The sequence below is a fragment of the Salmo salar genome, chromosome 06 (assembly GCF_965601325.2).
Source record: "Salmo salar chromosome 06, fSalSal1, whole genome shotgun sequence".
Classification (NCBI taxonomy): Eukaryota; Metazoa; Chordata; class Actinopteri; order Salmoniformes; family Salmonidae; genus Salmo; species Salmo salar.
This window is the reverse complement of record NC_138296.1, coordinates 23,574,947-23,589,907: the sequence shown is the minus strand read 5'-3', so window position 1 is coordinate 23,589,907 and position 14,961 is coordinate 23,574,947. Positions and strand designations below refer to the sequence as shown.

The following is a 14,961-nucleotide window of genomic DNA, read 5'->3' as shown; positions in this document are numbered from 1 at the left end:
GTGATACAGACTAAAGGCCAGGTTCTAGAGGTGATACAGACTAAAGGCCAGGTTCTAGAGGTGATACAGACTAAAGGCCAGGTTCTAGAGGTGAACAGACTAAAGGCCAGGTTCTAGAGGTGAACAGACTAAAGGCCAGGTTCTAGAGGTGATACAGACTAAAGGCCAGGTTCTAGAGGTGATACAGACTAAAGGCCAGGTTCTAGAGGTGATACAGACTAAAGGCCAGGTTCTAGAGGTGATACAGACTAAAGGCCAGGTTCTAGAGGTGATACAGACTAAAGGCCAGGTTCTAGAGGTGATACAGACTAAAGGCCAGGTTCTAGAGGTGATACAGACTAAAGGCCAGGTTCTAGAGGTGATACAGACTAAAGGCCAGGTTCTAGAGGTGATACAGACTAAAGGCCAGGTTCTAGAGGTGAACAGACTAAAGGCCAGGTTCTAGAGGTGTATGTTGTAGCCTGGCAGGCAGAGACTTGGTACCCTTTTGGTGCAGCCAAGGCGGTCTAGACAACGCCCAGAGAATGCCTTGTTGTGGTTGAACGCACCTCTCTTGATCAACTGACACTGTGGTTTACCTAAACTACAGAGCTTACTGCTTAGAATACACCACCCATCTTACTGACTTTCCTAGCTCCTTGGAGAATCCACTTCTGACATTGTGACATCATGGTGTTAGATATAGCGCAATTCTGCATTTTAGATTTATTTAGCTCTTTCTGCCCTCTTTATCCCCCTCCTCTCTCCTCCCCCTCCCCCTCTATCCTCATAGCAGCTACCACATGGAGTACAGACAGCTCCAACAGGACCAGTAGCTGGTTGGTCCTGAGGAACCTCACTCCCCAGATAGACGGGTCCACCCTGCGGACGCTATGCATGCAGCATGGCCCCCTCATCACATTCCACCTCAACCTGACCCAGGGCAACGCATTGGTGCGCTACAGCTCCAAGGAGGAGGCCGCCAAGGCCCAGAAGTCCCTGCACATGTACGGAGATGTTGTTGGCAGTTTTCCTGCCCCTCTCACTGCTCGTAGGCAGAAACACTTATGTCATGTCAACTGTCAGGTGTGAAAGAACTTAGAACTGGGAGAACTTAGAATTTGTAAAAATGTGAACTTAGAGAGATCTTTTAGTGGGTGCCCGGCCTGCTTCCACAAAGGGTAAAAAAACAGTTTCTATAGCGTGGTGTATGAGAATGGCCACTTCAACGAGGCTAACTAAATAACACCTCTCTGTCTCTCTTCCTGTCCAGGTGCGTTCTGGGTAACACCACCATCCTGGCAGAGTTTGCTGGGGAGGAAGAGGTCCAGCGCTTCTTTGCACAGGGCCAGCAGCTAGCCTCAACCACCAGCTGGCAGGCTGACCCAGGCGTCAATCAGACGCGGATGGGCAGTTCCGGGCCCAGATCCTCGCACCCCATTGGCCACCCCCACTGGAACTCTGGCGGCAGCAGTGGCGGCATGGGAGGAGGTGGAGCCAAGACTGGTGGAGACCTGCTGTGGGGGGGTGTGCCCCAGTACTCCAGTCTATGGGGACCGCCCAGTGGAGAGGAGGGGCGGGTCATGGGGAGTCCTACTCCAATCAACACGCTGCTGCCTGGGGACCTGCTGAGCGGGGAGTCCATGTAGGACCACGTCACAGAGCTCCATGCTAGAAAAAGGAGGAATGGAATACTACACAGATACATATATACATGTATACAGACAGAAGAGCAAAACCAAGCAAATCAATGTGGTGATAATCAGTGTGGGTGGGATGATCGAGGGACAGACTTGAGGAGGACGAGGTGACTCTTCTGTGTCCACGCTGCTCACCCTCTTCCAATTTTTCTGTTTGTTTAAAAAGAAAAAAAAAACATTTCATTTTAGATTTGTTTGGCGAGAGGCTCGGGTTACAGTGTTTTATGTTTGGACTTTCGGAAAAGCACGAGTATGCCTTTGACTCAACCAACAAAGGAAGAGAAACATTTGAACTTTACTCTGAGAACTGTTTGTCATGTGAAACGTGTATTTTAGACTAACTGCTTCAAACAACGAGCTGCCATCTTCAAAACTCCCATAATCCCTTGCTGCCTGGCAGCAGTCAATCCACACCTCAGAGAAACCATAGATACACATCATTCCCAAAGCCCATCCCCTTCCTGTCGGGAAGGTTCCAGAACTTTCTACCAGTCCGGAATTTCTCTTGTTTGTTTTTTCTCAGCACTAATTACTAGCCTTAACCTCCCTCCTGGCCTGGTTCCCCTCCTTTATTCACTGATTCTCACTCACTCTGTACTTACTGAAGAAAACGTACTGAGAATTGCACACTCATTTCTGAGCCAGCGAAACCCGAGGGGAGAGGATGTGCTTGTAAGAGACTGAGGCCACAGCAGCTCTCAACTGGAAGCCTCGGCGGTCACAAGCATATTATTCAGTCTCCACCACTCTTAAAGGGATTGATGATGCAAACGCAAAAAATCTTCGCCTTGTTCATTTTAAAGCCATTTTTGTCATGGAGTTTTGTTTCCCCGAAACATTCGCAAAATAAGCGAAGAGAAATATAACTCCAGTGTGTCAATATTTCCGGGGGCGTGTGTTTACATGTGTGTATGACCGTCTTGTTGAAGTCTAGTAACCACTGCTCTATGGAACTGTAAGAAAACACTTCTTTTGAAATGCACCTCAACTCTTTTAAGGACGAACTTGTGGTCTGGTTCCCCCCTTTCTGTGACTGCGGAAGACCTCAGTCATTACCGTGGTCCACTAATCTCTCCTTTACACCAACACACCATTTCAAGTGACGTGCAATATAAGCCACAGACTACTCTCTACTACCGTCCACCCCAAGTACTCAAAGGGTTTCTCTCACAAACCTCTTTCAAGAGCGGAGACAAAATCAAAAACAGCAAGGACTCTCTATATCCACCCCCCTGGGTGTGTGAGCTGGCTGGACCCACTTATCCGTGAAACACAAGGATATACAACAAGCACTTGTTATTCAGTCTCGGACTAGGTCTTTTCTAATCCAGCCTCACACAACAGTGACAGACTAGAGGGGTACAGGGGTAAGGAAGGGGGTGTATGGGGCATTATACCAAAATGAGACTTGTTCCTTATCTATCAACAAGACGAAACGATGCATTTTTTTCTTTCCATTGTTGTATTTGGTACAAAAAAGTATGGAACAAATATATAACTGGTTTATAAGAAGAGGTGGTTTATCATAGCACTTAGCAAAGAGCGTCAAGCTCCTTCACTTCAATGCCAACGAATCAGAAGAGGAGAAGCGTGTGACACTGAAAAACTCGAGAGAAAAAAACTAAAAAAAAAAAAAAAAGCAATCTACTACGACGTGGCTTCTCCGTAACTCTTTATGAACTGTAACACAGATGTGAAACTATTTTCAGTTTTCAGATTGTTTTTTTATTTTAAACCTTCCCTTTCTCGCGGTCTGTGTGTGCTACCAGGAAAGTTTCTGAAATGGTAGCAAAATGAAGGAATGGAAAGGAAAGAAAGAAAGAAAGAATGAAAGACTTTGGGCACTATCGGGTGTGAGACCCCGAAGCACTCGCCTGTTTTCCCTTTCACTCTATCAAAGTAAATATCACTGTTACATGACTGAAAATCTTTAGCCTTGTTCTCTGGAGACGCAACTAGATGCTGCGGCAATGTTCTGTGGATGGATTCTGCAGGGGGATCGTCATTTACTCTCTATCTCTCAACCTTTTTCACAAGCCCTGCCAACCTGTATGATCGTGTGGCCATTGAGTGCCTGCCTGCTGCGGAGGGGGTGGACTTCATAGAAGCTCCGCACCAGGCCTCTGCAGCAGCTCTCACCCCACCTTCCCCTCTCCCTCCCTGGGGAGCCTCACAGACTGGTTCCCCCAGGGACCTCTCGGGCCTCTGGTGCCCAAGAGCAGCTGTCAGAACTGTCCGATTCGTATTAACTACTACTACTCCACTCTATCCCTCTCTCTATCCCTCTCTCTTCTGTTGTTCATCACCTCCACTCTATCCCTCTCTCTATCCCTCTCTCTTCTGTTGTTCATCACCTCCACTCTATCCCTCTCTCTATCCCTCTCTCTTCTGTTGTTCATCACCTCCACTCTATCCCTCTCTCTATCCCTCTCTCTTCTGTTGTTCATCACCTCCACTCTATCCCTCTCTCTATCCCTCTCTCTTCTGTTGTTCATCACCTCCACTCTATCCCTCTCTCTATCCCTCTCTCTTCTGTTGTTCATCACCTCCACTCTATCCCTCTCTCTATCCCTCTCTCTTCTGTTGTTCATCACCTCCACTCTATCCCTCTCTCTATCCCTCTCTCTTCTGTTGTTCATCACCTCCACTCTATCCCTCTCTCTATCCCTCTCTCTTCTGTTGTTCATCACCTCCACTCTATCCCTCTCTCTATCCCTCCCTCTCATGCAAGGATCACTTTAACCAGAGATGGAGAGGTTTTTGAATTGTGTTAAGTTTTCATTTTTTTGGTTTATTATTTTAATTTCTGGAACAATCACAAGAGTTGTTATTTTAGTTTTTGTCAAACTTGCTGTTGTTGATGTTGTTTGTTTTATGATGATTACAATGATTTTTACGGATGTTTTTTCGACGGCTCCATGCAGTGTTCAGCTGCTCTCCTGTCCCCTGCTCGTAAGCAGAAACTAAAATACTTCTGGTTCGACGCGCACCTCAGCAAACGCAGCCCACCACAGGAATGTTATGGATACGGACATTGCAGATCTCAGTGGGGGTGGTTCATTTGGTGTGGTTGTTGGACAGTCAGTGTTTTGGTTCAGGAGCGGACCTGATGGTTCTAATGTATAGTCAGATCAGGTGTGAGATTCAGAGGGTATCTATCTACCCGGCCAGCCCTGCTCCCCCTCTCTCACAGCCTCTGCTGCCCAGCCCACCCTCTCTCCCTTCCCATCCCCATGTTGTCCTCTCCACACACACATCCTCCACTCCAGTCAGGCCTCACACACTGGTGCTTTATTTTCCATAGGCTGTCGAGGAGCTTTCTGGCAGAATGAAAAGACAGACCCCTATACCACTATCCCTCTCCGTCAACCTGAATACCATATAAACTGACGCAGCACTCGATTTCTATGCAAAGACAGAGGTTCGCGCTCAGAACCATCAACCATCAGTCCACCAACCATCTGCCAATTGTCTAACCCCCTCCTTTCCACCCCCCTGGCATTTTTTCATACCAGCCAGCACTAGGCAGACTCCAAACTACCCTCCCCACTGCCCCATCACTGTGGTGTCTTTGTAATTCACTCTCACTGATATCCCTCATACATACACAGCTCAGGAGGAGGACCACTGAGTAGACTCTGCTTTCCCCTGTTGGCGCTGTAGCTTTGTGTAAAGTACATCTGTAAAGTACAGTTGTTCATTGTGATGATTTCAAGAGCTTTTAGATAACACTAATAATAACCTGCTGAGTGGTGGGGTTTCTGGGAGTCCTTCCTCATGCGTCTTGTGCCAACTGGACTAAAATATATACTTCAGCCCTGCCATTTACCATTGAGTTGTCTCTGCTGTCAAATGAGCCTTCAATTTCCATGATTCAGTAGTTTTGAGCCTACATTTCCTCCTGAATCCTAGACTTAAAGGCACATGGTCATGGAGGAATGTTGGCTGGGAGGAGGGGGTAATATTTGGGCCAGGACATATGAGGCAGTACCTTGTCCCAGCTATCAAAAGAAAACAGGCAGTCTGTGTGTACTGTTGATGGGTCACATCGGGTACACTTTATAAAACCAAAAACATGTTATCTTTTTTGGGGGGAGGTTGACAAAAAGTAGAAACTAAAGTACAAAAAAAGTGTTTAAAAAAAGTCCTAAAGTATGTTTTTTGCTGTGCACTCCTTGGCTGAGAGGCCTCGTTCTGTGTCTGTAAGCCTTTTTCCCCCAACCGTGGCACTCTTACTGGGGCTACCTTCTGGAACGCTGAATCGCTGGTGTTCATTTCTGACCTCCAGCCTCGAGTGTACCACCCACAGAACAGAACATTGCCACAGATCTGGGTTTTTGGGTTAGGGTCCAGGTGGGGCCCACCGCATCAGCAGGGCCAGGACACACCTCACATATTTGTTGTTCGGTACCAAGTCTTAAAAGGGGAAAGGCCCTCTTCCAAGAGTTGTTTTTCGTACTCATCGTTGTCGTGTGACATTAGCAACAATCACTAATTGCCTGTTTCTGAAAAACCTGAATTGTTTTGCTCCACGCTGGGCTCCCAAGGCTACAGACTGGAATGGGGTCACAAAAAAGGGATTGGGGGGGTCAAGCCTCAGAGGCGTCTCAGGATTCTCTGTGCAGCACCAGCACTGAGAGACCACCTGTCACTCTACCCCCCCCCCCACCCCTACCCCACCTTATTGACCCACCAATATACACCATGGATGACTGGTGTAGGAAGTCAAGAGAATCTCCCTTTTTCAATCACTCAAAGGCAACTGGAGTTTAAGCAACGTTTGCTTCTCAATCATGGACCAGAGTAGGTTCTGGGGTAGGGACCCCATTTCAAGAGGAAAACAAAAAAAACAAATCTTTCTCAAGGGCCTGGGTTGAATATGCACATGCTAGTTTATATACATGTATACATCCAAGTGTGTATGTATGTATACAGCTAGGTTTCTCTTTCCACTTTACCCTAAGCCCGCTCTCTCTGCCCCAGGTCCAACCTTACCCCTATGTATTCTCCTTCTCTGTATATTTCCCAGAAGAAAAATATAATATTAACATATCAGAGTAATACAAAAATAAAGAATACAAATACTTGAATCAAAAGAAGCGCCAATATTGTAATGTGAACACTTTGTAATAATTTTGTCTCATTCATACACTTCCTAGATATTTGAGGACATCTGTTGCGAGTGAACTAAATTAGAAAAATGAGGATTGTTAAAAAAAAGATTGGTATAAAAAAAAAAGGTTAAATGACGTCTGTATCCGAGTGTTTGCACAAGGTTGCCTGTACTGTATGGTTCATGGATGGATGGATGTGTGTCTGTTTGACAGACAGTATGTATGAGGTTTCAAACGATTGTGAGCCTGTGATTTACAGCGGGAATTGTCTCCGCTTTTTCATTTTATTTCTATTCAGTATATTAGTTTTATGTTTTTTGGCTTATCAAAAGTATATTCTGATGTTTATTGTTATTAGACTCTAGCTTTGCACTGAGTGTCAGCCCTCCCCTCAAGCTAATCGAACAACGCCAGATAAAGTACTGGGGGCAGACGGCGACTTCACGTGTAAATGTTTACTCAAGGACTTAAGAAAATAAGTGTTTTTAATCTGTAATGTGTTTATCTACCTTGTAGTGGCTTTCATTGTGGAATAATCCAAGAAAAAATATGGATTATTAATTATAAGTATTGCACCATTTTTTCAGATTATAAACATAAAAAGTATAGAAAAGTAACAAAAAAATCAAATATTGAAAAAAAGTTACAAAAAATGTATTTTTGAAGACCTGTGGCCATAGAGTTTGGGTAGAGAGACTTGTAGCTCTCCCTGTCTATTCAGGGAGAAACCGAAGGACAAGACATCAGAAGGAGGGTTGGTTACAAGGCTCACTTCAGAGGTGCCTACCTTTTTGGTTTGTTAGCTTTCGTTCAGTTTCATTTTTGTTAAAATCTCATGTTATGTTTTCTTGTTTTCTGCAAGGCCACTGACGGTTTACAACCATTTTTGTTTTTCTGAAGTTCGAGGAAAAGGAATTAACTGTATGAAAAAGAAAAGGACAAATACTTCCATTTTAAAAAGAATAACAAAAACACTTTACAGAATGAAGATTTTAATATTGTGCTACTTTCAGAACTCTGGGATCCAACAGTGTTGTCATGTTATATTTGACCTTTGACATCTTTGTTCTATGTTGATTTCATGGACTATCTAAACCCTGTGCGTTTTTATTGATTACATTTTTCCTTTGTAAAAAAAACAAAAAAAAAACATAATTGCTCACGATCTTGCACACATAAAGTGGATCTTGTCTCAGGAAGGCCAGAGTTCCAACTCCACTCCATTTTAATGTACGAAGAAAAGAAAAAAATGTTTAAAAAAATGAAGCACTGAAACTTATGGATTTCAGAAAGAGAGAAAATATCCTTTGTTTCTAAATCCGTAGCAGTTTAGTGCCTTCAGAAAGTATTCACACCCCTTGACTTTTACCAAATATTGTTGTTATAGCCTGAATTTAAAATGTATTAAATTTAGATTGTTTTGGTCACTGGCCTACACAATACCCCATAATGTCAAAGTGGAATTATGATTTTCTAAATTTGACAAAAAATGAAAAGCTGAAATGTCTTGAGTCAAGTATTCAACCCCTTTTGTTATGACAAGCCTAATATGTTCAGGAGTAAAAATGTGCTCAAGTCACATAAGTTGCATGGACTCTGTGTGCAGTAATAGTGTTTAACATGATTTTTGAATGACTACCTCATCTTTGTACCCCACACATACAATTATCTGTAAGGGCTCTCTGTCGAGCAGTGTATTTCAAACAGATTCAACCATAAAGACCAGGGAGGTTTTCCAATTCCTCGCGAAGAAGGCCACCTATTGGTAGATGGGTAAAAAAAAAACAGGCATTGAATATCCCTTTGAGCATGGTGGTTATTAATTACACTTTGGATGGTGTATCAATGCACCCAGTCACTACAGGACAGGCGTCCTTCCTAACTCCGTTGCCGGAGAGGAAGGAAACTGCTCAGGGATTTCACCATGAGGCCAATGGAGACATTAAAACAGTTACAGCGTATAATGGCTATGACAGGAGAAAACTGAGGATGGTTCACTATCATTGTAGTTACTTCACAATACTAACCTAATTGACAGGGTGAAAAGAAGGAAGCCTGTACAGAATAAAAATATTCTGAAACATGTATCCTGCTTGCAACAACGCACTAAAGTAATAATTCAAAAATGGTGGCAAAGCAATTAACCTTTTGTCCTGAATACAAAGTGTTATGTTTGAGAGTACCACCCTCCATATTTTCAAGCATAGTGGTGGCTGCGTCTTGTTATGGGTATGCTTGTAATTGTTAAAATCCTATAGGAAAACCTTGTTCAGTCTGCTTTCCACTAGACTAGACACTGGGAGAGGAATTCACCTTTCAGCAGGGCAATAACCTAAAACACAAGGCCAAATCTAAGCTGGAGTTGCGTACAAAGAAGGCTGTGAATGTTCCAGAGTGGCCGAGTTAGTTTTGACAAATCTGCTTGAATGGCAAGACCTAAAAATGGTTGTCTAACATTGATCAACAAACAATTCGACAGAGCTTGAAGGATTCTGAAAAGAATAATGGACAAATGTTGCACAATCCAGGTGTGGAAAGAGACTTACTCAGACTCAAATGTGATTCTAACATGTATTGACTCAGGGGGTTGAATACTTATCAAGATATATTTGTTTTATTTTTCATGAATTTTGTACAAATATTATCATTTTTCTTACACTTTGAGATCGGAGAACTTTGTGTAGATCGTTGCCAAACAAATTACAATTAAATCAATTTTAATCCCACTAAGTAACAACAAAATATGTAAAAAGTCAAGGGGTGTGAATACTTTATGAAGGCACCGTACATACTAACCAAATAATGGACTTTAAATGAACTTTAAAAAAAGAAATGGAGTGCTTTATATACATTTTATTAAAATTGCTTTACATTTAAAAACAAAATTATCATTTCATTTTGATTGTTACAAAACAATGACCGTGAAAGAACATGCAAATTCTATATGTTTTGAATCTTTATTGTATTTTCTTAGAAGTCCTGTCCTGACTGAATAAGGACCATTGTGCATTAATTACTCTGTCTTTCCTCTGTCATTCTCTCTTATTAAAGAACAGGGAAAAAACTGACATCACATTTATTTGGAGGATGTTTTTAAAACTAGCTGGTTGTAGATGATCATGATCTATGCACAAGTTTGGGGGGGGGGGGGGGGGGGACTTTGATGGGTACAAGGCACATTTTATGCAGGGGTTTCGGGATCCACTCTTTTTATTTGGTTGGGGGTAGGTGCTCATATGAGCAGATCATACCTACCCCCCCCCCCCCCCCCCCAAGACCCCAACATCCGGCTTCCTTAATTCAGATTGACCTCGCGCTACATGGCTACGCTGTGTATTCAGATTGACCTACCGCTACATGGCTATGCTGTGTATTCAGATTGACCTCGCGCTACATGGCTACGCTGTGTATTCAGATTGACCTCGCGCTACATGGCTACGCTGTGTATTCAGATTGACCTCGCGCTACATGGCTACGCTGTGTATTCAGATTGACCTCGCGCTACATGGCTACGCTGTGTATTCAGATTGACCTACCGCTACATGGCTATGCTGTGTATTCAGATTGATCTACCGCTACATGGCTACGCTGTGTATTCAGATTGACCTCGCGCTACATGGCTACGCTGTGTATTGAGATTGACCTTGTGCTACATGGCTATGCTGTGTATTCAGATTGACCTTGTGCTACATGGCTATGCTGTGTATTCAGATTGACCTTGTGCTACATGGCTATGCTGTGTATTCAGATTGACCTTGTGCTACATGGCTATACTGTGTATTCAGATTGACCTTGTGCTACATGGCTATACTGTGTATTCCTAAACCAATGAGCGTCTTACTCTTTAGCACTGTGCCCGTCACCCCCAAGGCTATCTGTATATTCTGTCATTTCGTTCAGTTATTTAGTTTTTGTTGGGATGATGGGTGGGACGGGGATTTGGGGTTAGGGCTGCTTTTTGCCTTTTTTGTTTTTGAAATATTAAGGAAAAATGTCTGTACTGAGATTTAAAGAATAAGTCAGTGGCTTGTAATGATTGATTTTCTCAATGTATCTCTTTCTCCTCATAGAATGTGATTGTTAAATGACATGCACCGAAAACAATGTTTTCATGAACTATGGAGCTTCTTTCAAACTATTAATAAAATTGCAGTTTTTTCTTGGCTGTTGAAGGGTGTTGTGGTCAGTTCTTGATGTTGGTGTTTGTCAATTAGTTTACAGATTGGAGTTTTCCCTATTAGATCCTGTTCTGAGGGCAGCTGTGCATTAAGGGCATCACCACTAGTACACCTATACAGGCACAGTGACCTATGTACTAGCTCTGTAAGTCTTCCATTCTCATCCTGTAGGTGGGTTTGTTGAGCAACCATAGTTGGGTGACTCCTTGACACTGTAGAAAAGAAAGGTGAGGTGGGACCAATAGTTGACCGTTGCTTACGATCTTGCACACACTTGAAAAAGCAATGACATCAGATCCGGTAGAGTTAGAAACTCTTTCCCACCACCTGTCAGAGTGGGTTAGAACATTTATATTTCCATCTGAAGCTCCTGTACTCTTATTTTTGCCATCAGTGTCCACTCCCCTTTTAAAAAACATTAGGGGGACATGTCACGCACCCTCAGCGTGGTTCGCTCAGGGCTTCAGAGTGATCTGTCGGGGGCTGGCGTAGTGGTTCTCCTGTGCTTGTCTGGCCTGGGGGTTGGCGTACACAGGGGACTCTGTTTCCTCCAGGTGTGTAGGCACAGGATGGTTATTTTGGGCACTTCCAGCTCCTCGACACCCACTGTTCATTTCCTCATAGATGGGGTTGGGGGCTTGTGTTTTATGACGTTTTCTCAGCTTAGCCTGAAACGGATATGAGGCATACTTTTATACTGACAAATGTAGTCATTACTTTATACCTGACTAAAACTAGATGTGAAAACAATGTTCATCATGTGTCTGGAAATAAACTGAAGTAATTCCGAGAGTGACAGTGAGGACTGCCCCTTCCTTTAGATTTCGACATTAACATGCTTGGTTGTGGTATGGTGGTAAGGTTCAGGTGGATTAGGCTACTTACACACTCCGCTGCACACAGCCAGATGAGGATGAGGAGAAGCAGGCCAGCTGCTGCAGAGATGGTGTAGATCAGTGGGGGGTAGCTGGAGCACTGACACACACTCTCTGCACAATCAACACACACACACTTTTATCCAAATACATAGTAATCGTAAATCTGGGACACTCCAATCAGTATGATATGTTTTGTAGGGTATGTATTCATTTGTGGATGTCCGTTATCCATTTCATATGATATGTTACGAATTACAACTTGTTGTGGTTAACGTTAGCTAGGTGGCTAATGTAATCTAGGCTATGGTTTAGGGGTTAAGGTGAGGGGAAGGGTTAGCTAACATGCTAAGTAGTTGCAAAGTAGTTAATGGGATTCGAGACTGCATTCACGGTAAACGCTGCATATGTCGGCTCAATCGGAAATTACCTTTACATTTATATCGCGGAATCTGTAACACTTCAGCTTTACAAATTGAATAAAGCCCTAAATCAAGGTCAGAATACGGAGTATCTGTAGACACATCTCCGCCACACCTTCATTTCATTGATCTCCACCCCAACGAAAAGCGGGGTGAATAGCATTCTTTTCTCATGCTTAAATCTAAGGTCAGAATACGTGGAGATAACAGTGCATAAAAAGGGAATTACATTCCATTTACTTGCGTTTAACTCGGGTCGGAATTCCCCCCAATGAGAATGTGGACACAGGATGAACAGGGCTTAAAGCCTGCACCCTCAGTAACTCTCCAGGTCCATGGTTGGTGACCACTGATAGTTCCTTTTCAGTGCTATAACCAAATCATGATCACGTACCTGTCCCTTCAACAAACAGGAAGAATTCCAGACTGCCGGAGAATGTTCGGTCAGAGGGGTCAGCTGTGTAGACAAACTCACAGATGTACAGGCCTGTGTCTGTGCGCTGTAGGTGGGCTATGGTCACGTTGAGCAGGTCAGAGTTCAATCCGCCTGTGACCTTCAGACGATCTTTGTACAGCCGGTTAACCCTCACCGTCCCGGAACTCCGGTCCTTGGCTATGAACAGCACCTCCCTCTCAGGCCGGACACACCTGTGGGTCAGGTAGAGACTGACAGGGGCTCCACCTGTCTGCTCAGGTGTACAGGAGAGATCCACTGACTGCCCCTCTGACCTCTTTATGTACATCACCTCCTGACGGGCTGGAGAGATAGTTGTGGGTTAGTGAGGGTAATGGATTAAAACTGATGCAAGTTACTCATAACCTCCATTGTGTTATTAATGATAACTTTTTGGTATTTGCATATAATATGATTGAATGGATAAATGAACATGAATATATTTTCCAACAAATCCAAGCACAACTTTTATCCTACAAAACATTTTTAACCTCAGACCCTGGAGGAAACCCCTCAATGGAAGTGCTGCAGCAGAAATTCACCACTTACCAGTGCTGATCATCAGTGTGAGAATGAATATCCAAATCAAATACCAGCTGGTCTTCATGGTTTTACTTATGTATTGATCCACATTACCTGCTCTAGCATATCATTCTAATGTTGAAGCATGTGAGGAGGACTGTTTCTATAGGCTACTAAACTGTGAAGCTCTGCAGTTATGCATTGTGTACATGTATAGTCCTCCCACCTATGAGCTCAGCACAGGAAGAAGACTTGAAAGCCCCAACTGTCAACAATCTAGATGAATACATTTGAGAGGAAACAGGACCATATTTGTTGAACGGCTGTGAGCACATGCAGGAAACTGAAAACAGCAAGATCAAATGCACTTCTGAAAGTGCAGTGTGGAATAACTTATCTGTAAATTGAATTCCAGCCTGATATTTGGGTAACACTTTCCATGAAGGAGGTATACATAACACCTTTATGATACCAGTCATAACACCTTTATGATACCAGTCATAAACCCCTTTATGATACCAGTCACAACACCTTTATGATACCTATCATAACACCTTTATGATACCAGTCATAACACCTTTATGAAACCAGTCATAGCAATATCATTCATAACAACCTTCCTAATCCTAAAACATTTATTCAACATCATTCATAGGGAGTTTTCAAAATTAAACTCTCGAATAGAGTATTCATCCATTGTAAAAACTGAAATGTGTATCTTTACTGTCACAGTTCCCCAACTCCTTTCACACTATTCATGAAACAGGCTGGGGGCAGCACAGGGTCAGCCTTACAGCATTAACCTTGTAGCAGTTTAGTGGTGAAATGTCTTTCTCAAGTTCACAATGGCAGTAGGGGATGGCACCAGCCCTGGGTGTAGTATCTTTCGAATACATACGCTTGCTGTGCTTGATTGGTCTTGCCTGGCACAATGGAAACTATGGAATAGTCTCAAACTCGCCAAATAGTCCCTAACCCCACCTGCCCATCTGGCACTCCAGGCAGGCTCAAGCAAACACTCAAAAGTATTTGAAAGATTTCAAGTACTATATGAACTCAGGTCTGGATGGCATCTGAGTAATGCTTTGCCATTGTAATGTGGTAGTAAGCAATCTTAGCTGAGACATTTACATTTTAGTCATTTAGCAGACGCTCTTATCCAGAGCGACTTACACTAGTGAATGCATACATTTCATTTCATACATTTTTTATTTTTTATTTTTATTTTTTTTGCTGTGCTGGCCCCCCGTGGGAATCAAACCCACAACCCTGGCGTTGCAAACACCATGCGTTGCAAACACCATGCTCTACCAACTGAGCTACAGGGAGACCTGAATACTTGAATTTATCTCCACAAATGAATATGTATCCTTTATCTCATAAGGCTAACACAGTCTTATATTGCGCAGAAGACCCGGGCTTAAACCCACCCATTAGTAACACCTGCAACCGTCTGGCTCACTGCTACCACATTTGTCTATAACCTTTTGTACTTTAATGAAAAGAGACCTATTTTGATTACCCCTTATGAATATTGTTGAATAAATGTGTTTGAAAAGTGAAATATAATGGACATTATTCAAATGCATGGGGGGCATTAGGACAAAGTGCATGTCTGTGTGGACTGTCCTTGCAGAAGACACACCCTGTTATTATGCCTGGAAAAAAGCAGCCAGTCTGTCAGGTAGTCACTTCACATGGTGAGTACCTTTTCAGT

General features: G+C 43.3%; 2 protein-coding genes across 9 annotated transcripts in view; one reads left to right on the top strand and one right to left on the bottom strand.

Annotated features, from left to right (window-relative positions):
- LOC106601827 (trinucleotide repeat-containing gene 6C protein) overlaps window positions 1-10,965 on the top strand; it is an 87,023-nt gene extending 76,058 nt beyond the window's left edge. For 6 of the 8 annotated variants that reach the window (XM_045719937.2, XM_045719943.2, XM_045719942.2 and 3 more), the window contains 2 exons: window positions 773-986; window positions 1,253-10,965. In XM_045719937.2, coding sequence (XP_045575893.2) covers window positions 773-986; window positions 1,253-1,628 — 590 coding nt within the window. In that variant the 3' untranslated portion in view covers window positions 1,629-10,965. The remainder of the gene's footprint in view (window positions 1-772; window positions 987-1,252) is intronic. The other 2 variants (XM_045719941.2, XM_045719939.2) reach the window with 1 other exon arrangement.
- Window positions 9,632-13,462, bottom strand: cd7al (cd7 antigen-like). Its single transcript, XM_014202866.3, has 4 exons — window positions 13,272-13,462; window positions 12,663-13,025; window positions 11,857-11,960; window positions 9,632-11,639 (listed from the first exon to the last, which is right to left on the bottom strand). Exons 1-4 carry the CDS (start codon window positions 13,327-13,329, stop codon window positions 11,427-11,429), a joined length of 738 nt encoding a protein of 245 aa, XP_014058341.3. The 5' UTR covers window positions 13,330-13,462; the 3' UTR covers window positions 9,632-11,426.
- Window positions 13,463-14,961: the final 1,499 nt, after the last annotated feature.